The sequence below is a fragment of the Geospiza fortis genome, unplaced genomic scaffold, assembly GCF_000277835.1.
Source record: "Geospiza fortis unplaced genomic scaffold, GeoFor_1.0 scaffold112, whole genome shotgun sequence".
In the NCBI taxonomy this organism is placed as follows: Eukaryota; Metazoa; Chordata; class Aves; order Passeriformes; family Thraupidae; genus Geospiza; species Geospiza fortis.
The window spans coordinates 29,378,461-29,403,172 of NW_005054298.1; the positions used below are offsets into that span (position 1 = coordinate 29,378,461).

Sequence of the window (24,712 nt, forward strand, 5' to 3'; positions counted from 1 at the left end):
AGAGCCTAGTTAACCCTGCACAGAATCAAATTCAAAATAAAGAAGCATTACCTAGCTGGGTTTCTGTGCAAAGTTATTACTTGGGGAATTCTCTTATCATAACTTGCTATCCATTCCAGCTGAAAAAGTTCACAGAACAACTGCTTTTCTGCATTTAAAGTTTGAGCGTTATAAGAGAGACTGCACTGCTAAGAGTCAGGGAGGCACAAAGTTCCATGGAATATTTTCAGTAGCACTGTCATCATTTGCCTTGAGAGCAAAAGCTGAAGAACATGTGTAAAATGGAGAAATGTGAAGATTTCATCCCTGCAGGGCTGGGATATTCCTTGGGATATCCATAAGCTTATCCACCAGTGTTCACTCCACTCATGATGGAGGGGGGGGTTCCTTTTTAGCACAGATGGGATAAATTAGTAACTTTTTATTTCAGGCCAGAGTATTTGCATGAAAATTAACTATAACAAGAATATCTTGCCTGGCACACTCCCCAAAATTACTGCAGCATAGACAGGCATTTCTTTCTCCAATAAACAGCAACCAGGAAGCCTTTGAAAATTATCCTTTCAAACAGTGCAAATAATTTCCTTTCCCTTTCTCATTCCTTTCTGGATGGAAATAAATTCACAGGCTGCAAAACTGACCCACAAATTCAAAAGTCATGAAATGTTACTGTTTTAGATCCTCAGCTCAAACCACAGGATAACATCAACAAGTGATAAATTCTTGGACCTGACATTTAGGAGAACAAACAAATACTGGAGAATAGCAACCTGCACTCTATGGTAAATTCAGAATTGGCAATTACTAGGCAAAAATACAAATATTTGGTTTTTCTGCTGCACTTGACATCCCAATCTCTAGCTCAGCTCTCATCCAGGCTCACAGCTATGCTGATAAATGCTTTGCCCAGATGGAGCAGCTGTGGTGACAAAAATGAATCACACTTAGAGACAAGCACCCAAAGAAATATTTGGAATAAACTGAGACAGGGAAATCCAGAAAGCCTTTCATTTAGCTGCAGGCTACTCCATATTTTTTTTCTTTGGAAATTATTACAGCCATTATTCTGACAAAGTACTCTTAAATATCTGCAGAAAAAGAGCACCTTGGAGCAGATTTCTGCATCTGCCAGTTGTGACCTTGGATTGTTCATGATGCATTTGTGTGAAATAAATATTGAACAATTCAGTAGAGAATAATCCTCTACAGTTCTTTTCTGAGATATGAAAATAATGCTGTACCAACAAGAAACATAAGTTAATTCCTCCTTCAATGAAATAAAATTAATGAACTAATTCTGACCATTCAGATAACTTACAAGAACATTTACAGCCCCTTACTCCATGAGGAAGAAGCAACATGCAATCTCTAGCATTGCATTTTTGGTTGCATTTCACTATGTTGCAATTATTACCTAAAGAGTCAGCGTGCATTTGACCAATCGGCAACCTCCTGCGTAAAAGTTATGTCATTTTCTCCTTTAAATAGGTAAACCCTATTTGTTTGCTATTGCTGATACAGCCAGTACTGAGCAGACATTTACTGAATAGCCCTGCTGGAACATTGCTGAATATGAACTCAAAATCTCAAGATTCAATTAATTTTTTTAAGCCTAAATGCTTTGGAAATAGCTGCCTTTCAAAAATAAATAAATTAAAACAATCACTGTTGCACTGCTCTAGTATTAAAGGTGGGGTATCTTAAACTCCATGCTGTGAGCTTGGCAAAGCCAGAGGTACCATTTACCACCCCACAGTTGTTTTTCCTGTGAAATTATCAAGGGAAAAACTGGTAAGTGAAATACTAACTATGGGCATTTGTCTGTATGGGAAACTGAACTATCATCCTGGTGCCAGAAATCACCTATGGAACCATTCCTTGGAGGAATGCAAAGTGCTTGGTATTGTTGCAGGTTTCCTACAAGTGCCCAGGTCTTTCTGGGGCACTGTTATTTTTGGCTGCTTTCTCAAAGTGGCCAGTGGATGAGTAAGATGGATTTTGGCTTTTAAAAGCACATTTTGCTTGAGCAGCACAAGTGCCCTCCCTGGGTAACAGGCTCCACTTAGGCAAAAGGAATAAAATGAGGTGATACTAACAAATAGATGGCAAACCCTCATCTTTCTCCTTCTTTACTACTGAATGTGAGAAAGGTGAAAGTTACAAAATTATAAAATCCAACAAAATCACCCTGTACTTTCACCAAATCAACTCTGCTTGAGCGCAGTGACAAAAAAAGTAGAGATAGGAAGAGGAAAAGATGATCTCAGAAAATGGAGACTCCAAACTTTGGCTCCTCTTGGTTGCCAGCCCTCTGACTTGTTCTGGAGAAAGAAATGCCAGCTTGCTGGTTCTGGCAGCAGTGACACCATGAAGCAGTGCATTATTGCACATTGTTACAGTAAGGGGACATTGCACAGCCTGAACGAGCTTATGGGAGCTGACCTTTCTCATATGGGACAGTAAAGCCCTTGTTTGATGATAAAATATTCCTCTCATGTTTTAGTGACACTCTGAAACATGCCAAAAAGCATTAACAGCTGATGAAGACAGTAATTTTCAACACAGAGTACTATGACACAGATTGAAAGAGCAGGGATCAAAAGTACAAAGACCATGATGGGCTTTGTAATCTCTCCCTGAAGTGGCATCTCTGAACTGCATCATCTCAGCTGAAGGCAAATCAGTGAAGCACAGAATCAGCAACTACTTTAAACAATGGATACCACTGTTAATAAGCAACTTCTTTTTTTCCCCCCTTGTATTACAAATCCCATATAGCTGGAATTTTCAAGATCCCTCAAGATCCTTCAAGATCTGAGTGCTGACTTCCACACGATTTCTATGGAACTGGGACACAATTTCTATGGAACTGAGGTAGGAGAATAGGTAAAAAAATAAAATCTTGACCTATAATTCAATTCAAGTTAAGTTACTATTCTTGAAGCTGTATATGTACATTTAGAGCTATTTTATGGCATTGAGTGTAGTTTCATAGAAGCAATTTTTCAATTATTTATTGCAAAGCCATAAAATTCTCTCAATAGAGCTGTTCTATTCTATTATTCTATTACAATATTCAAACATTATTTTAAATTATATGAAAATAGCTAATGCTGACTATACTTGATAGATGTAAAATTCTGTTAGTATACCTTTTGAGAATCCCACAGAAATTCATTAATTATTTTAAAATATTCTCTTTAAAAAAACCAGGGCTCTCTAATGAATTAAGAGTCTCAACATTTACTTTGTCTGTAGAAGGTGGCAGACATTCTGAGCAATGGAACCAAACAGTGGATCACATATGGGCTTGGAGAGGGAAGACATTCACTGACTGAAGTGATAAAATGCATTTTTGTTTTTGTGCACAGCTCCCATTCACAGCTGAAAATTCTACATCCCAGAGGCATGCCCCAAAACAGCACAATCTACTCAAATGTGTTCCAGATGGTGGCAGGCAGTAACATTAATGTCCCTTATTCACTCTAAAATAGGCATCAGGAACAGAAGACACAAACACAGACCCATATTTCCACAACCTCTAACATCACTTGTGCATGCCCCACTCTCCTCTCCCTCAAGGGATTTCCAAAACTTTTAAAAATACTTTCTGGACTCCAAAAAGATTTCCAGTGAGTTCAAGAACCTTACCCTAGATGCTTTCAAGCCTTTGCAAAATAAAATTGCTGTTGTTAATAACCTTTTGAAGACTTTTTAGGAGTGGTTGGAGATCTGGAGAGTTCATCAACTACAGCTAAACAAAGCTGTGCATGACATGAAAAGCAGTGTTGAAAACAGCATTCCAAGTCTCCTTGAGGGGTTTCTTCAGGTCTCCCTTGAGCATCACCATCACCATACTTACTCCACCTGCTGCCTTCCCCAGAAATGCAGGCTCTAGGTGCTAGAACTGTGGTTTGACAAGGAAAGAACTAACAGGAAATTAAAGTATTCCTTGAAGTACAGAAAAGAGACTGTAAAAGAAAAGCCAAGTTAAAATCCCCAACCCAACTCCTTCCAAGTGTATATGTCACAGTTTCACAGTAAGTTTGTTTATAATGCAACTTGGCAGCAACATCAAGGACTTTGGGAGGATGGTATAAAGATGAAATGGCATTAGTGAATGTGATTTACAAAAACTGCATTTGGCTTTTCATGCAAAACGTACGTAAAACTTTAAAGATGCTTTATTAAAAAAAATAACGTAAGCAAAAAGTAGGTCAGTTGTTACAAAACTTACTGATCTCTGTAGATCTACTGGGTACTGGAGGAGGCTGTGTGCCATTGCGAGTAGGTGTTGATGACTGAGGGGATATGGGAGAAAAGGGAACCATATCAAAGATGTCAGTGGAGGGTGATTTAGGTGTCACACTGCCTGCCTACAATAAGGACAATAAATATTAGGGCAATGTTTCACATGAAAAAGATCACAATACTGAATTCTTCAGCATGCAGATAAGAGTCACATTTTGAAAAGTTAAACAACCATCAGCATGCAAACCCCAGCTCCTGACACCAAGCAAATGGCATTTGCAGTACAGACTCTGACACATGCTAACACTCCCCAGTACAAAAGCAGCATTGCAATTTTTCCATTTTCAGTTGAAAATGTATCCCAGTTACACCTGACAAAGCTGTGACAAGCAGCTCTCTTGCAGACATACGAGCACAGACACCTTCACGAGACCCAGTCGAGGTAATATGGCAACAACAATGTGCTCTGCTCTGGAGAGCACAGAACCAAGTTCAAAGATACAATGCCAGTATTTTTGGTTTACTAATTCTTCTTTACATGATCTCTTATTTGGCAGCTTAGAGAAACTGATATGATCAAAGCTTTAAATGTGTTTTTCCATAAGTAATAATCTAAACATGATATACTGAATGTTAATATCCAAAATAAACCTTTTGTCCTCGAAGGTAAAACTGAAGAGATTTCATTCAAAAGGCACAGGAATTTGAAAGGGTTCAAAAAAAATACTGGGTGAGAAAGAAACCCCAAACCCCAATTACTACAGTTCTACAGCCATATTTGGTTTTGAATGGTTCATTCCTCCTGCCACCAGTCCACTACTTCAGGGCACAAGTGAGGCATAGTCAAGTTAAAATATAATGAACAGAGAGGATGAAACAGATTAAAACTGAGACTGACAAGCTGAAGGCAAAACTGGTTTGCATGTCATGTTATTGCTGAGGCAATACAGAAACCCCTTCACCCTGTGTGTTAGAAAGGCCAGCCAGGTACAGCAGAAGCCTGCAGCTTTGAAACAAGACTCAGTTTGCACAAACTATCCACGCAGAAATTTTGAAGCACAAGTTATATTAGTCACATGGATCCTTTTATTCAGAATACACAGATATGATAACCTGGCAAGCCGGCAGTCCTTAGCACTGCTTGTCCATGAGAGTCCCGTGGATAAACCCTTATTTTGGAATGCTGCTTTCCTCAGTGCCTGTGCTGCAGACCTGCAGCTGCCCTGGGACAGCTCACATCACAGATCCCTAAGCCAAGCCTAGAGGTAGCTCTGAACCACACTTATTTCTCTCTGGAAGTTCTCTGCACTGGCTTGTACAAAACAGTACTGATTCACAGCCTTCCTCTGAATGCAATGTTAAAAGAGGAAAAAAACAGGGCTCCCAAGTCCTACATTTCCTAATTCTTGGAAGTTCTGTGATTCTTTGGAGTTTTGAATTAATATTTTAAATTTGGATTAATATTTTAAAATTGGATTAAGAGAGATTTATAACTGTTCAATATCCAAAAGAACCTGGGGTATTTCTTCACAGATATACAGACACATAGCAAGAAAAAAATCTACACTTAACATACTGCTTTTAGTTTTTTGCCTTTAAAAAAAATCTCTCAGTCATTGCTATTCCCAATCATGACCATAGGTGATTGACTTCATAAAAGAACCAGTTTTCAAGATTTTAACATATCCAGAACTTTACTGTCCTCAACTTGAGTTACTACTGGAATTTCAAAAATCATGTGTTGTGAAAAGATTTCGGAGCAGAGTTCAGACACCACAGGCTCCTGTTGGTGCCCATGGACCTTGCACTAACCCTGCAGAGAACCAGGATAATCCAAGTCTGGCAGATGGCTGGATGTCATCTGCTCCCACTCCAAGCAGGGCAATGGATGCACTGGAGCCAAAATAAACACAAAAAAGAAGCACACCCCTTCCTTCATCTGAAATTACTCTGATTGTAGATGGGCTTTTGTTGGCATCAGGAAGGTGGGATCAGGTTTAGGACATAAATAAATGCTTACATCAACCTCCATTTCCATCAACACCCATGGGCAACCCTAGGATATATTGGAGATCATATGTTCTAATGGAGAACCTTATTATTTGCTTAATGTTTATGGCTATCTAGAAGACAGGTAAACAACACTTCCATTTACTTATAAATGTGCCTTTTAGGCAAAAAAAGAAAACCCAAACTTTAGACTCATTTCCACTTTACCTTCAGCATTGTTGAAGTCACTTACTGGCCATTTTGATTCTACTGATATGGTTTAATTAAAACTAAGTGAATTAAAAAATGTGTATTTTGAATATATATGAGAACAAGAAGCATTTTTATTTAGTGCACACATGCAGAAAGCCAGGATGGTCGCTAAATAAAGCCAAATATTACTTGCAAATGGAAGAAAAGTTGAGAATATAAGCACATGAATATGAAAAAGGAGGCAATATGCCCATTTCATATTTGAGAATAATTTTCAACCTTCATTTTGCACAGTTTTTATGAAGTGTTCTAAAAGTTATTTAATGGCTCATTGCTTTTCTATTAATTCCTGGGGGAAGAAGCCCTTGAAGTTGGACCTTTAGAATTGTTTTGAGTTGCTACTCTTCATGTAACAAATTTAACAAAAGATTGGCAGATTACAGAGATCATTAATTAATGAACTAATTTAAACACGTTGGAAAAGTAAGAATTTGTGTTTTGGGGATGGGAAAGAAAAAGCTCTGTAGAAGTAAGAGTGATTCTTCACAAATTCCATATTTTAAGAGTACCCCTAGAGAACCTAAGATTCATCTGCCCTACTCTTTAGCCACTGTACAAAATGCACATTTTTAATACAAGTTAATACACAACAGAGAACAAAAGAAAGCCAAAACTAAAAAACTAAAACTGAAAAAGCTTTTGCACAGCAAGATTACACGAGGTCTTGGGCAGCTGTATTCACTGGCAGGCTTTGGAAGACCACTTTTTGAAGGTGGTGGTATTAACAATCCAGGTGGTAGTCTAGAGTCAGGAGAACTCCTAGGAGTAAGCGTAATGGAAGAGATATCTAAACAAGGAGGTGAATCCTCATTGTTACACCAGAAAAAAGTAGAGGGTCTTTGAAACATATGTTCATCATTATCACACTTTATGTGCAGCAGCTGAAAAGGAATCACAGAAAGAGAAAACATTCTGAGGAACAGAACGTGGTAATGTCAGGGAAAGAAGAATAAAAGAAACACATTTCATATTTCAAAAAAGCTTGAGAGCAACTTGCTGCTCAGTGCTATAGTTACAAGATATAGAACTTGAAAATACTTCAACAAAATATAAAGATATGTCACATTAAGAGGTAACCCAGTACCAACTGGAACAAAGACAGCTTGATCCTTGATCATTACACCAAATAAAAGAAAGTCAGGCATCTTTCCAATAGTGTGTGTGTGTGTGAGAAATGCTAAGAAATGTCTAAATCCAACAAGGTATCAGCAATCTCTCACATCTGCACTTGTAAATTAGCAGGTAGGCACAAGTCTGGGGAGAAGAGTTACTGTGCTGGTTAATGCACAGCTCAGACTTTCTCTAACTGATTGAGGAAAAATCTACCATTTATATCCCACCAATGCTAAAAGAGCAGCTCATTATTGAACTAAAATCTTCAGAGGACAGTTTGATCTTAGGATCTTAACAGGAGGGAACGCACACTTGTGCGGAAAGTTCTTCCTGGCCACAGCCAAGAGTTCCACACCGAGAAGTCAGGAATTGCACCTGGGCTGGAGGTGTTCTAAACCCTAAAACTTAAACCCTAATTTTGGTATCTTAGGGTGTCTTAAACCTTAAACCCAGTCCTGCTTAAAGCCCTATGACTGGCCCAGGCTGAGGCAGTGGCAGATGAGTGCTGCATGAATTCTGAAGCTTGCTTTTGCTCCCCTTGTAGCATTACACAATAGATATGTCATGATTATTTCATCAGAAGTTTGCAAAACTCAGTAGAGCAGGATTCAATTATGTTAAACCAATTTTTTTCAGTGTTATGTAGAAAACAAAACATTTCATATCCTTTTAAAATGAGTCTCAGCTTCTTTCTTTACAGATTAACCTGGTTAAGGGTACAGGTGACCAGATGTAGTAACAATGCCATACTTGAGAATATCAAAACAACCCCAAAAATTCCCTACTCAAAACATGCAATTCAGCATTAAAGAATAAAAAAAAAAAAATTTTCATTCCAACTTCAAAAATTTCTATGCTGGAATTGTGAAATGGAGGGTTTGGAATGGTAATCAACTAAAAGAAATACAAAAACCTACAGAAGAGAATTCTGATTATTATTTCAAGAGTATCACCAGACTACAGGTAGCAGAGTTGCAGTGATACTGTGCATTACTGCCATGGCATCCTTGCTGCTGTACATAACTATGGGAAAAAAACCCCAGCCCTCAGAATAATAAATGCTCAAAAAGACTAAACACAGTGTAATTAAGAAAGCCAAATACTCTCCTGAAATGCAAAACAGCAAAGAAGGCATGGATGTCACATGAAAAATCACACAGAAAGCAGCAAAATGCACAAAGGACACCAAGCAGCAAAGCCATGAGGGTGATGAACACAAATCAAATCCAGGCAATGGAAAAATTCAGTACAAAACCAGAATACACAGCCCTGGTGTTATCTGAGCCCTGAACTGGAGCAGGCACAGGTCTCACAGTGACACTTAGGACACCACACACACTATGGGGTGGTGAGCTTCCTACAGCAGTTTTGGGAATGCACCTGCTCAGGACATGGATTTTCCCTGGGAATTCTTCATTTGCAGAGCAGCACAGAACCCATCAGGTGCTGGGAGTGCTGCTCAGTGTCTCATGCCAGGGCCCAGAAGGACCTGCAAGGCTGATGGGCTTTCTGCTCACAGCTTCTGGAGCCAAGCAGCCCACAGACACCACAGGGGCAGCATTGAAGTGCAGGGAAGTGCATTCAACAATGGAAAACAGGGAATGTCACCAGATGCATAAAGTGGAGAGGCAGAAAGGCAGAGACCCTTATTCTAAAGAATACAACCTGAAAAGGGTGTAGCTTCTGAAAATTAATATTACACCAAATTATAAAGCAAGAAAATACAGTAAAAATAATTAAATTGTCATTTTATACAGCAACTGTGTTTTGTCCGAGGTTTCCACTCAGAAATGCAGTAATAGTGGAATGATACAACATGTTCCAATTTGGGCCTCATTCCATTAACATAAGAAAACAACAAGAAATTATACTTCATGAAATTATCATACAAGTTCAGTAGACTTGGTCTCTTTTATGGTTAGATCAAACTATGCGCCAGCAAAGGATTCATTTTTGACTCATTTTACTGAGAAGGGGGCTGAAGATGAGCTCTTGTGCTGCATCATATCAGAAAATGTAACGTGACTGAGGTTTTATTAACTGGGAAATCACTTCAAAATTGTTTCTTTTTACAAGGTGTCTCTAGACACTGATTGCAATCTCTGTGTCACACCCACATAGCAATCACTTAAGTGGGAATTAGAATAAAATTAGGAAATTGTTTTGTTCCTTATAACATTCAAATTGGTAATACAGAACCACCACAGCAGGAAACTGCAGCAATGTTTCAGGGAATGGTGAGCAACCTTGAATGGAAAATTGTGCATTTAGTCAAGAACCTGCTCATTTCCTGACATTTGGGACTACTAAGAACACTCACTAATCCATAACTTACTTATTCATAAAATACTGTGTAAGCATTAGCAGTTCCATTAATTAACTGCTACATCTTCAGTTCACTTGGTACTTTTTCAGTGACATGAAATATGCCATAAGAAATTTCAAATCTATTTTCTTTAACGTTATAAATGCAACAGAATTTTATACTCTCACGAAGAAGTGTTCAAACATCTGAACACAGAATACTACAAATCTAAACAAGCTGCAAATAGGCAAAAAAACATGTGCATTTTCCCACTTGGCAATCTTGGTGGAAACAGGAATCAAGTGATATGCATAAACACATTCCAAAATGGTTTTTGAAATCTGCATACAGTTCCTATGTCTATCTTGGGGTTTTCCCGTGAGTGTGGTAAAGCTTTCCAATGAGGGTCACAACAAAACCTTGCAGCAAAGGGCTACTCAACCAGTGTCCTTAATGCTCTGCTTAAAACTGGAGGGGTTTTGCCCCACCTCCATGTAGGAGTATGTATTCCACACTGCATCTTTGGTAGTATTTATGGTGCATGGAAGAACACTGATCCTTCTGGGGCTGCTTCTCCCAACAGTCTTCTCTTCCTGCTGCCCTCCAGTTCTGCCTCCCCCACGTTTCAGTGCTCTCAGGGAGCCCTGACAGCTTTGGGCAGCGCTGGCAATGGGAACAGCAGCCAGTAAGATATGATGTGAGCCCACTGTGCCAGGGCTGCACTGAGCTCTGGAGGCTGCAGTTACACAGCAGCAGCATCGAAAGCCCCCCAGGGACACAAACTGCAGCAGTGTCCCCACAGGCAAACAACGGGATGAGAATCCAATGGTCCTCACATAATCAAGACCAAATGCAAAAAAGATCAGTGATTAAAGCATTGCCAAGCCACTGAAACAGATGAGAAGTAAACAACAGATACACAAGTCACAGAAACTTGAGCAGTGCGTGCAAAGGAGTGAGACAAAGGAAATGTTCCATGCCGACATTTCCCATGGCACATGGAAGCACAGCTCCAGAGGCAAACTAAGGAAACTCTTAGTTTGGGATTGCATGTCCTCGACAGAGCCACTCAGGACACGAAAAAAAAGTGATAGTTCCTGTTGCACAACACTTCTGCATTGGCAAACACACTCATCTGAGGGACTAACTTCTCAAAGTTCTAGGAGGACTGCTCAAAACCATCGACCCGAATGCAGAAAACATGATCACTAAGCACTTTATTATTTACTGAATGTGCTGAGCAAATGTAAATCTAATTAGCTACAATATCCTGAGAGAAAACGCATGAAGATTGATAATTTGATGTTCAACTTTCACAGTGTATTTTATGCAAAAGTATTTCATTATACAATCCAGTTTTTTCTCTTTCATTTCCAGCTATGATCTCATTGCCTTAATGGCTTCTTTTATAGGTTTAGAAAGAAATTTTATTTTTCCCATAGAGTTTATGAACTGACAGAAAAAACGCCTAAATTAGATTGATGTTGATTTGGCCATATGGCTAGATTTAGAGTAGCTACAGAAAATTTTTCCTAGTGTTACTAAAAAGCAAGCAAGGAGAGAATCCTGATGGCAATTGTATCCCTGAAAAGCAGAACTCGATTGCTGTCAATGCTTTTCACCCATTTACACACTGCAAAAATGCAAAGGGTAGGTAATTGCATTATTCATATTTTGCACCCATTTCACTCCGTCAGTATTATTTTTAAATATGACCTCAAATAAACCTGTAGTTGGCTTGCAAAAAAACTGCAATACATGCAAGAGTCATCAAAAAGGTAGTTTTAGACTGAATTTCCATTTGTACATCCCAATCAAGCCTTTAACTTGCACTACTTATAAACTGGACAGAAAAAAGTCATCCCTAAATTTTTTAATTATTATTACTTTCAATTTTCATATGCAAGTGGGATTCTTTTTCTGGTTTTGTTTTTGATTTTTTTTTTTTACTAGAGCAACTGAGGACTCACAATAAACTCCCTAATACTCCAATTCACTATTATTACTTAAAACGTAATTTAATTAAAACAATTATTAACAGATATTTCAGCTGGAAAGATGCTCTCTCATGAAATTATCAACTCAAAATATTTTTGATTCAGTGCTTAAAATGAAGCTTTTGGCTTACAATTCACTGCTTGCATTTTCTTCTCCAATTTGCAAGGATTTTTGGATAGGTCATCAATTTATACACATTTTGATGTGAAGGATCAGCAAATTAGGGTGTTTTAGTATTATGTTTTGCAAAGAAAGTGTTCAACACTATTACCGAAGAATTCAATATGTGAGCAAAGGGCAAACTCCTTTTAGAGAAGTAAATCTGGCAGCAAAGCCACATATTGCAGTCTAACCTGGCATATCACATTTTGTCTATAGTTTGTGAAACTACAGACAAAATGCTTTAAAAACATTTTAGAAGTAAAAGAGGATCTGAATTTTAAGTCTGGATAGTATATTTGATCCTGAGCAAATTTCATATTTAGCTACAAACCTATTTTCAGTGACAATAGGAAGTTAGAAAAGTTTATTTCAAATGACAGCCTGGATGTATCTGTTTAGAACTGAAACACGTTGAAATTTTTTTTTTAAATGTGCAGTGAACCAGATGCTTGAAACCATACATGATTTAAGTTGTCCATCCACAGTTTAAAGATGCTCTCACATTCTATTTTCTTTTGATACTGAAGTGAAAACAGGAAATGTAATCTGGTCCTGCTCGTGGGAAAATGATCTGTGAATCATAAGACCGAGCTGTCAAAAAGAGCAGAATTTGCTTGCTTTTTAAAAAAAAGAAACAAACAAAAAAAAACCAAGCCACACAAATCAAGGGTCAGTGATAAAATACAAAAAAAAAAAAAAAAACCTGCTGCAGTTCAAACTTCCTGAAGTGTTTTCTCCCTTCATTTCATTAAAAACTAACAGGAAGACTAATGTGTCCAGAATAATTAATCAATGCACCTCAGAAGCAGGAATAAAGAAATTATAGACTGGCACTGCATGCAAATGGTACCACGGCTTCCCAGGGACTGCCAGGTGGGACAGACATCCTCTCCTGGATCAGTACCTTACCACAGAAAGCATGGCAGTGACATCATGGGCTGTCTGTCACAGCACTGTGTCACGCTACAGGTGCAATAAACTCCAAAAGCCCCTAAGTCTCCTCTCCTGGGGATGGAAATCACCCTCCTGATCACTGCCAGCCTGACCCTGTGCCTGCTGAGGCCCCCTGGCTTCACTGGGATGGGTTCTGAGGATGAGGAGGACACAGCCCAGAGTGATGTCCATGTTTCTGTTGCCCTGTTTTGCCCTGCCAGCACAGCCCCTGCAGCACCCCCTGCTCTGGGAAGGGGGTCCTTGTTCAATCCCATTGTTTGTGGGGCTGCTGTGGCCAGGCACTGACCAGCAAGGGCTCAGCCTGTGGGACAGGGGAGCCACTGGAGCACAGCTGCAAACGTTGGGAGAGCACAAACAGCATGCACACAGCCAGATACAAAAAGGAAAGCACAAGCTGTGAAAATCCAAGCTACTGTTTAAGCACAAACAGAAGCAACTTTTAACTGGCCTCTGAAAATGAACATTTCTTTACAAACTGCTGTGATGCCACTTAAAGGCATGTGTTCTTTTATCACATAAGGTATCAAGGATCAAGGCTTAAATTTTCCTTTGACCACCGAACAATCCCTTCCCTAGACCCCAGCAAGCAGAAGAGCTGGACTGTCAGATAAGGAGCTCCAGCCATACAATATTAAAAAATATAAATAAATCTTAGCTTATTATGGCTAAGAAAAGCTTCAAAAAGCTGTTGTATGGCACTGGCATCCCTGCATGATTCAACAGTGTGATATGAAAAATTCAAGAAAACTTAAAACTTATAGTTTAATAAATCAGTTCTAAATCACAAGGACATTTATCTTACTTTCACAGCGTGTAATACCAAGACAATCTGCATGGAAGGTAGCTCTCCCCATCCACCCAAAAGTGCTTAGAAAGGGGCTCAAACAAGGTATTATTCCCCACACTGGATATTCAGCTTCACTTAAGCTATTTTATTTTAGAAAATACTATCAGCAGATCTGAAAAGTTTACTCTGAGAAAATAATCACAATATAGATCTGTTACTTTAACTTTGAAGACAGAGCAGCAGCAGTTCAGATATTTTTAGTTTAAATTCAGAAGAAATCTGCAATTATTTAGTTTAAAACTAAAGTGACCTTTTTTCATTACAGAAATCATGTAGAAATAGGGGGAAAGAAATTTTTGCATCATTTCGTTTTTCTGATAGGAATGAGACTTTGCAGAATCATACTTGCAATTATAGTTGATTTGAATGAAAAGAGTAAAAAAGTAATTGTAAACTATAACAGGCAATCAATTGTCTTATTAATTGTTTGTAATTTTGTTCCTTCATACATATTTGTTGCTCACATAGAACATAAGGAGATAGGTGTCATCACATTCACTGCTATTCCAGGCACGTTGGCTTTTGACAGACTCAAACTTCCCTAAAAAATTATATTTATAAATATAAAATGTAATTATTTTATCTTTAATAAATAATATATCTAATAAAATATGTTAATTTAATTATTTGTATAAATGTAATATTTTTATATTTTTCTCTGCACTGAAGTCACCAGCCCATTCCTTCATTCATTCTCAACCTAAGAGTTGCACTGCCACGGAGTTCCTCCTACACCAGCACACTGAGAGCTCTGATTCACCATCTCCACAAGACCTGGTTTAAAAGGACCTGCTGAAAGCTGCCTCTTGCCTAAAAATGAGCTTGGTTTTGGTTGGTTGGTTTTGTTTCATTTTAATTTTTGGCTGCACAACTGATGGAAGACTTCTGCTTGAAGCAGGATCCAATTTGCTGAGGCTGTTGAGGACCATGCTCAGGTCCAGCATCTCCAGGATTACAGAAAGCTCCAACCTCCTGGGCATTCTGGTCCAACACTCATCCATTTATAGAAATATTTTATGTCAGAATGGATGCAGGTGTTGAACAGGCTCTTAGGTGGCTCTTACTGCAATTTTAAACATTTGTGACAGGAAATGTTTGGCGCTTTCATTTTAAAGACGAAGGAGTAAATAAAGCAATAAAATTAAAGTGCAAATCAATAGCCAACAGTGATTATTGAAATGAATTAATTATATCAATAATTATCTATAGTTTTGTTGCAGCACAAGTGCTATTTAAGCAATATGCCTATTCACTGCACCAATATTAATTAACAATAAAACAGCCTCTAGGAAGAGAGTTTACAAGTGGCCATCAAATTAACAAATTTAGATCTTAACTCTTTAATATGGAATGCAACACCATTGTCTTAAAAGACACCAAAAATCAGAAACTATTGGATATTTTTGGGACATTATTAATAATTTTCTTTCTTTTTTTTTCTTAATGAAATGACAAAGTTCTTGAAATGAAAGAAAATAATTGCTTGCAATGCATTTAAGAGCCTGTTTATTTGCATTCAAATATACATTTAGTTATTATATTCATAAATAAAAACAAACTGCCATCTCAATTGAGGAAAAGAAAAGATGAAAGAATTGACTAACTTGATATTAAATTTAGCATTAAAATTGATTACCTATCACTGAATGCTTCATAAGTGAGAAGATATTCATAATTTAAAATGTTCACTGCAGTGGTTACACAGTATTTATAATTTATGGTGCTTTCTCCTCTAAGTAGATTTCAGTAAAATGAAATGTCAGTCCCTCATGGGAACCAGCATCTGATCAACATAAAGAGTGTACAGACACTGCTGAGAATCTGTCAGCACCACTGCAAATTTGCTTTTACACTGCCCACATTTTTGAACATCCATTTAAGGGGAAATGGTGAAGATTCAAGGCAGGAACAAGGCAGTCCAAAATGCACAGCTGAAAAGCAGTTCCTCTTGTGCTAAGATTTTGCCACACATACATTACGAATTTGGATTTATTTTGACAGCTGCCTAAAGCTGTACAGATGGAACACTCTTGTGAGAAGAGGGGAGTCATGAGGAGCAGTCTGCAGTGCAACCTGCATTGTTGGAGGCCCTGCCAAGGTGTCAGGAAGTGCCAGCCAGCAACTTACACAAGCTTCTGTCCTGATTATCTAGAGGAACTGCAGAGCTGGAATTTCCAGTGAGGAACTCACCCTTGATCCTCTTTCCTGACCACCCAGCATTAGCTCCCAAGACCTAAGGACTCCTGGGCAAGCAGGTTGTCATCACAGGTGACCATGAGCTTGTGACAAAGGTGTGAGGAGCTCCCAAGCAGCATTTAGGAACCAGATCCTTTCAGTGCAGAACAGTTTTTCACTCTCAGCTGGCACATTCAGCTCTCTACTCGAGTGAGCATTTACTGTCCTCAGGCAGCAACAAATAGGTATGGAAGAGGCACAGCTGCAGAGACTGCAATTTGCACTTCTGCTGCCTCGTCCCTCTGTCACTGTTAGTGACACTGCCCTTCAGCACACGTGCTCCTTGATCACTGCATGCTAATGGCAATCTCTGGGAACAGCAGGGATGCTCAGAATCATCATCAAGTGATTATAAATACAGAGTGACCCCAGACACAAGAGTTATGTCAGGTACTTACTGGAGACGCGTGCACTTGTGTTATTCTTAACTGGTTTTCCAAATCTTGAACTTTGTTTTTCAGTTCTGCATTTTCAGTTTCTAATTCTTGAATCTACAAAGCAAGTGGTTATTCAACAGCTATTGGGGTAGTCATGGATTTCAACAACAGCACCCACTGAATACTGGTTTCATCAGACATCTGGTGATTTAGAATCAAGGTTTAACACATTATCTGACTACGAAACATAATTAAATTTCAGTATCCTCCATATTTCAAACTTTCTTTTTAGTGTCCTTGGAGGACAGCAAAACAAAATATTTTAAAATATTTTTTTTCAGTCTTGTTTTTTAACCTTAGCAATCTGAGAATAATGCTGGAAACTATGCTTCCATAAAAAGCAGATAATACAAATACAGCAGCATGCATTTTTATCTCTTAGAAAAAACAAAATAGTTCAGAACTTACTCTTTTTTGTAAACCTGCAATTTGTTTCCTTGTTTCAACATCTTTTCCTCCGGATTCCAGAAATTTCCTGTAAGCTAAGTCAAATGCTTGACCAATTGTTAAAGTTATCTCTTCTGCCTTTACATAAAACATAAGACTGAAATTAGTAAATTAGGAATATTTGCTGAAGCTCCTTTAATTTCAGAATATCACACAACACCTTATACCATGTATCATATTCAAAGGCTTTGCCCCATCCACCATGAAGCCAACACTATAAAGGAGCATCACAAGCACCCTTCAGCAAAATACCTTGCCAAAATGCTATGAAAGCATTTTGAATGTAAAAATATACAAAATGAATGTAAAAATACTTTGGATAAGAAAGGAGACTGAACAGTATAAACTATGTCTTCAATTTCTATAAGAACAGACACCATACTGCACAATGGCTTTTCCTGATAATTTCTGAAGCATAAGAGCCTGTTCAATCATGAAATTAAGTCTTTTAGATTTAATGAAATAATGTTTTCGTGCCAATGGATATTTTGACCCCTATTGATTTTAAATCTGGATTTCAACACTTATTTTTGTGAGTACTACAAAAGCTCACTCAGGATACTGCAGATAAGTATTTAACTGCCCAGTTATTTCCAACTACATATATCCAGAAAAATAATCCGCAGATATTGCATTTGTAGGTGCAAGGTATAATAACTGACTAGTTCTATGCTGATTCATATCCTATGTTATGATGTGTTCAGACAGTCTCAGTGCAGAATATCTCTGTCAAAAATGATGGGGGTAAGATAAGCCTACAGGAAACTGCTGAAGGACACCAAGGTTTCAGAAACAAGTGATTCCAAAGCAGGACCAATAAAAGGTGAACATATGGATACACCATTTGCTTAGAACTTTAGAAGAAAAAGTAAATAGACCCTCAGACACCAGAGAATGTCAGTTGGTGCAATGACTTGCCTGGGAGTGCTTTGTGGTGTTTAACTTGAGAGATGTGGCAGGGAAAGGGGTGGACAAAGAAGGGAGAACCTTGCTGTGATAAAAAAATAAAAAACCCCAAAAAACAAACAACACACAAAACCCCCCCAACACTAAAACCAGAGACAGACACATCAGCAGAAAAGCCTGCGAGGGTATTCAGCCCCAGAGCTGCAGTAATCGTTGCAAACAGCTGTGCAAACATCTCAAGCCTGGTGGGATGGAGCCTGTTCTCCGAGAGTATTGCAGATGCTTCCCCCAGGATGTGGGAATCCTGGGCAGTAAGAGAAATTACCCCAGAAAACCACCTTAGATCACTGAAGAAAGGGACTCCTCCTTAATTTAATGCATCTAAGTTGCCAGACACCACAGTGGCATGGAAACCTGTGTCCCAGTTAAAAGGCAGGCTGTCTCTTGTTGACCATTCCCCCCTTGCTCCAAGGCAGAGCCATCAGCAGCTCAGTAGCCTCGAGCCCTGCAGAGCCTCCCGTGTACTTACACACTTTTCACTGTCAAACACATAGCACAGGTGCTTATTGGATTCTGAGTCTTTGCAGATGAAAGTAAATATTCTCTTGTCAGTTTTGTCATCAGCACAAAAGGATATCCTGTGGAGCTGACAGTTGTGCTGGACCTCCTGCAAACAAAGAGAACGGGAATTTTAAAGAAATTCCAGCACTTGTTTAGGATAAATATGCGCAAAGGAAAGCTCTGGATTTCCTCATAAAAGCAGGCAAGCTGCAGTAATGTTTTTGAATGCCTCTTATTGCACATGTGAGCACCCAAAAGTGGACTTAATGCATAACAGAAGTTAGCAAACTCATCTAAAAACGCTCCTGATTTTACTGAATGTAAACAGGAAGTTTATTTGGACAGCATTTATCTGGAAGTGTTTATTTGGACAGTAATTTCTGTTCTAGAAAATTGATTTTACTGTTGCTTTGCATCCCTCTGCAATTTATTTAGGGCCTGATTATGTAAAATAATCTGTTCTTTTTCCAGGTGCACAAGATCTTTAAATTTCATCATCTGCCAAGATTTGCTAAAATGGATTTACTTAAATGAGTCCTTACTTTGCTACATTGAATATAGAAAACAGAAATAAAATTACTTTGCTAGTAAAGAGAAGTAAAGAGAAAAAAATCTGACACACAAATACTTGTTTACTTGAGGTGCCACATAAGCAGCTTTTAAGCATTATTATTTGCATATTTTTGCTACTGTATTTAATTTTCCATTAAAAGGCAATTTCCAGCCATTTAAAAAGTTGCAATGGCACTGCTCTTCAGTTGCAAGAGCTTGAGAAGACTGAAATAAACTATCTCAGCTAGTTTTTTTTTTTTGTTGTTTTTCTTCAACAAGTCTCTTCTTGGTATTTTATTTTATTTGGCTTATTACATGGGAAAGCAGTATTTGCTTTAAAGGAGAATATGTCTTTTAGATGTGAACTATTGTCTATTAAAAAATGTGCAGCACTGGGGTTCCCAGCTTGCTGTGAGCCCATAAACAAGGCCATGCCCTCTTTGCAGACAACCACATAGCCAAAAAATGCACCCTATGGGCAATCTTTTCCCCTTGCCCCAAGTGAGTTCATTTTCTCAGTCTTTACAGCTGTTCTGAGTATTCAATTTCTGCCATGTCCCAAATCCCTGTCCTGTGGTAGCTCTTTAACACAGAGATAACAACCTGTGCTCGCCCTGGCACAATGAGGTTTACAGATCCATATAATTATTTTATATCGTTTAAGGACAGAACCACTTTCCTATAATCCTTTTTTTGAGTGCTAATTATAGAATCAGGTCCTGATATATGAACTGGCCTCCTGTTCCTACTGCCATTAATAGTCACTGTCTAACAAAAACCCAATATTCCTCCTGAAGTGCTTTGTTTGAAAAAGACTTTAATTAGTGCTGATAACATGAAATTGAATTTCCTAAGGCATGTATAAACTGTGCAAAAGAAGGAAAACTCAATTGAAATTTACATGCAGCTACAAGAAACAAAGTGGGGGAGATAAAAAGACTGCTCACAGTTGATTACTACTTGAGTTGTAAAAACAACATTGCTAAGAGATCAGAATGTTCCTACTCCCCCAGGAACATATATCCCACAGATTTCTGCTAAACTCTGCAGGAGGCCTAAGATCTTTTGGAATTTCAAACTGTTATTTTAAAACAGTTTTTGCCAGGATATCCAGGATATGGGGCTTTCCTTAGGCCCTACTGCATAAGGAAGACGTAAAAACTCCAATTAAAGTTGACATGGATATTTCTTGTCCCCTCTACTTATGGGTGAGCTGTTGAGCTCTGGTTGTGTGAAGAGTCTGAAGCAAAAATGGGCTGCAAGCTTTGAACTACAGTTACCATTTGAGAAAAGGCACTGCCACTGCCTGCATGCAGCAATTACTCCACAATTAAGAAGCAGGAACAAAAGAATTTCCAAATTCAATATTCAACATATATAGGAAAAGATTTTTATCATATGCAGCGTCGACATTTATTTAGCTCATTGTTTTCCTCTTCCTCAAAGTTTGGAAGTCCTGCTGTGAAAGGATTAAAAAAATTGAATGCCACATTAGTTACAGTGTGTCTTCATGTACCTTCCTGGGAAGATGTCACCCAGGTGTTGTAACAAAACATGGTATTTTAGAAAATTTTTCATCAACAGAATGGCTTTTGTTATGATACTTTAAAAAATACAAAACAATGAAAACCTTAAAACCAGTGAAACAAATATTTACTACTTTAGCACAAAAAAAACCCCCAAGTAAGTTTCTTACCTTTGTTTTTGGATCTAGAATTTTTACACCATAGATTGAGATTTGTAACTCAACCTTGGGCGTCTTTTGGCCTTCAGATTTCTTGATATGTCTTGCAAACTGAAACACAAAAAGCACAACAGCAATCACATTAATAGTGAGTTTATTTGTTTTTATTACTTCTTATTTTCTCTCAACTCCCTCCACCTGAAGTTGCTTCCTTCCTTCAATAAGCTTCCCATAACCAACACCAACTATTCCAAGAGTCTCAGTTGGGCACAAGAGCTTCTAACTGCACACTACACAATGTTCCTAAAATTCAGGAAGAAGTATTTTAAAGTTACTTAGCATGTTCCCCTGAAACTCTTATCTGTTTTTTATGCACTTAAATGAAGATTTTGCATACTTCAAATATTCGTCACTCCCATACTCATGCACAGAGGATACTTCCAGATGCTCCTTTAAGATATTCCAGCAGATGTTTTAAATGGGGTGAGCTTGAAAGCACTACAGTTGTCAACACCTAAGAAGTACTTGATCTGTTTTATTCTCAGAATTTATCTGCCTGCAGCCCACTAGATGGTGGCTAGACAGCACTTTATATGACTGGGTTGGGTTAATAATTTCTATCCAATAGACTTTCCATCCTTTTCCATCCTTACCCTTCTCTCATGAACACCGCCTATAAAATCAGCACAGTATGTCAAATTTGCCCCTGCATGACAGTTCAGAAATGCCCTAAATTTGGGTACCTTTCTTAGCAAATATAAGTGATTGCTCCATATTTCTCTCTGTTACCAGAGCAAAATGTTGCCCTTTTACCCCCAAGTCTTTGACAGCCTGGAATGGCATTTTGAAATGCATAAATGAGGGTGATGATCCACTAAAGTCCAGAAGTTGGAGTCTCTGCTTCAGAGCTGTATGTTTATCCTCAACATTCTCATTCCAGAATAAACTGGGTGTGCAATCCCCACCAGTACAAATGCTCTGTGTCAGAAGCCAGTGTAGACAATGGCTTTCAGTGCCATCAAGAATCCAGGGTGTCACCAAGGTGCTGTCCTATCAGACCTGGAAGACACAAGCCTGAATTGCCTTGTGATTGTGAGGTGCTTGGCTGTAGCCAACTGACACGTCTCCCACAAATCCTTACAAACCCTGATTACAATTACTCATTTAAGTGATAGTCTAGGGTTTTTGCTCTGATCTTTTTCCAACCAGTACTTGGAAAATTCTCCCATAACACAACTGCTTTACACAACACGTAAATCTCTTACTTCATTTTGCTTACAGACAGCTTCATTCATGGCAAATTATTAACTAGTTTGCAGAACCACCCTAAAAGCACAAAATGAACCTGTTTTTCCCTTCTTCCCTATTTTATTCCTCATTTTGAAGGTATTCTTTTTGGACTTTTGATAGCTAAACATTAATTTATAATTGATCCTATTAGCTTCACACAGTAACAGGACTTACCCAGACACTTCATTACTGATTAAGGCACCCCAGTAGCTGTTAATATCACACACATGGTAAAACAAGCATCCTCCCACCTCAAAAACCCCAAGCAACTATCCTCCATCTAAACCACTCTGTGCCATCCTCAAAACCAACTATTAAATATAAATCCCTATTTTGCATCTAGAAATGCTACAGTCACTGGCCAAGTATTTTATGAAATACTAAGTATTTTATATTTCATACAGGATGACTTGTGAAAACCAATTAGTTGAGAGTCAAGAAAATGTAATTTCTAGTTCTGCCTCTTCAGCATCATGAGTATGCCTCTTGCAACACATCCTTTTCCCGCCTGCATATTTAACTTCAAGCCCATGTCTTGCTACATAGACTTTTAATACACATTAGTCCCTGCATCTTTATTAAGATACCATTCCATATGCATCTTCTAATTTTTTAAAAAGACATTTTATAGAAAATAAAATTTTAAAAATCATAACTGCTGGTTTACAGCATTTTGTCCAATGACATCTGTTGACTTTAAAGAACAATTAAAATTCACTACAGAGAAAAAATATGTTTTATTTAATAAAAATCACTCATTAAACTACACAAAATCTGTCCTAAATTTTATACTGTAAATTTAGCCTTTAGTTCGTGCCTAAAGAAGAAAAAGACAGGGCAACCATTGCTTTATTAGCACAGATTTTTTTTTCCAAGATGAATATAAAAGTTAAAGTGTCTTTAGATAATTTTCAGATCACGGATTAATTCCTCAACTGCATCCACCAACTTTCCTCTCTGCTTTGTCATTTCCTGATGTCCCTTCAGTGGGTGGGACTTGGAGGACATGTGTGATCCCTTTTCTCAGTACTCTGCACTTTGCCAGGTTAAATTGAATGACTACAAAATCCAAAGATCACCCAGACAGTTTAGACACTTCAATTTCCAATGCACTTGATGGTGCCCAGGAAGACACCCATGGAACAGATAACCCTGGGGCACAACTCATCCTGCAACAGCCTGGAACTCGAGCAAATCCTGACCTTTTGGAAATGTCCCTTTGCCAAGAAGCATGCGCGAGAATTTCTGTGCAGCAGTGAAGAGAAAGCACAAATATTGTTTGATTTTACTGCGTTAAACTCATGGTATATACTGAGAATGATGATGGAATCCTTGATTTTCCAGCAGCAATCATCTCAGAGTCTCAAACAATAGCTATTACGTGAAAAAGTTGTAGTTTTTAAAAAAAAGAAGTTTTAAAGAAAAAGGTTTTAAAGTAAGTGATGTGAATAGTTTGCACAAGTTTTAGAACAGCTGGCCAAAGCTTGCTCCAAGTAGTCAAGAAGACTTACAACACTGAGGAAGTTCCAGAAAGCAGTTCTGTGCCAATTCCAAAAAAGGGTGAACAAAGCGACCCTACCAAGTCTCCACTCTCAAAAAGCAGAAATCCAGTTCAAGAACTAGATAATTCAAATGGGATGACATTAGTGATGAACAGTATTTTACAAAAAATGCAGCTTGTCCAAGTAGAAAAAGCATCTGCATTTTTATGCCGCTTATATTTAAGAAAGTGAAGCAACAGAAAGAAAGTATGAGTTAAGTTAGTTACATTAGTCTCCAGATGTAGTTATAAACAGGAAATTGTCATTGGGAAGATATGTTTCTAATGTATTCCAGCAGGGTTTATTTCTTAAGCATGACATTATTGAACAATGACCAGGAGAAAAAAAAATTACTGATAAAATCTGCAAGCAGAAAAAATGAGAGGGGAAAAAAAGGGGAGAAAACAAACTAATGATCTGAAATCTAAAATTGCTACAGAGGAAGCTTGCAGACCACAAAGGCTGAGGAAGGGGCAAATAACAGAGAGAAGCCTTATCAACCAGAACAGCACAGGCTGGGATCCCAACAGAGCCCCTTGTTTTCCTACAAACAACCCTGCAAACCCCACCCATGGCAACAAATTTTGATTCTTAGACTACCCTGTGAGGATGAAGAATGAAGTCTGATTACATGGTAGGACTTCCACTAAGTGAGCACCTCCTCACGAAACCAAAACTGGGAAGGTGTTTCAAAGAGATCCTAAAGATGACACCAATGGCTGCACTGCATCAGCTGCTTGTGAGAAGACACTCAAATGTTACCTGCTGAGGTTTTCAAAGGTGGAAGGATGTCAACACAAGGGAGAAAAAATGCACAGGATATTTAGCAAAGTTAGCAGAGGGCTGGAAAACCCACTTTAAGACACTCCATAAAATCAAAACCAGGCCAATGGTGAAAGAAACCAATCACCAAAGAACCCCCTCCATAGAGACATCCAGACAAATGAGCTTTTTAATCAAAGGTTTACTGGGTGCAGTGAGCACACAAAGATTGATTCAGAAAATCTGTGGCACTTCCTCTTTTTAGCATTTTTCCTGCCACTGTCCTGTGCAATAACAGCACACAGATACAAATCAGCAATTTCTTTTATAGCTGACATTCTCCAGAATGCCACATTCAGCCACCTCCCAGTCTTGTGTGGCATTTGACCAGCACATCTCATCACT

General features: G+C 38.3%; 1 protein-coding gene across 2 annotated transcripts in view; it reads right to left on the reverse strand.

The window, feature by feature from the left end:
* GULP1 (GULP PTB domain containing engulfment adaptor 1) overlaps positions 1–24,712 on the reverse strand; it is a 122,438-nt gene that overhangs the window by 11,064 nt on the left and 86,662 nt on the right. The window contains exons 5-10 of one of the 2 annotated variants that reach the window (XM_031056537.1): positions 20,727–20,825; positions 18,447–18,584; positions 16,973–17,089; positions 16,526–16,618; positions 7,170–7,394; positions 4,238–4,376 (exon numbers count right to left, since the gene is read on the reverse strand). In XM_031056537.1, coding sequence (XP_030912397.1) covers positions 4,238–4,376; positions 7,170–7,394; positions 16,526–16,618; positions 16,973–17,089; positions 18,447–18,584; positions 20,727–20,825 — 811 coding nt within the window. The remainder of the gene's footprint in view (positions 1–4,237; positions 4,377–7,169; positions 7,395–16,525; positions 16,619–16,972; positions 17,090–18,446; positions 18,585–20,726; positions 20,826–24,712) is intronic. The other variant, XM_031056544.1, reaches the window with a different exon arrangement.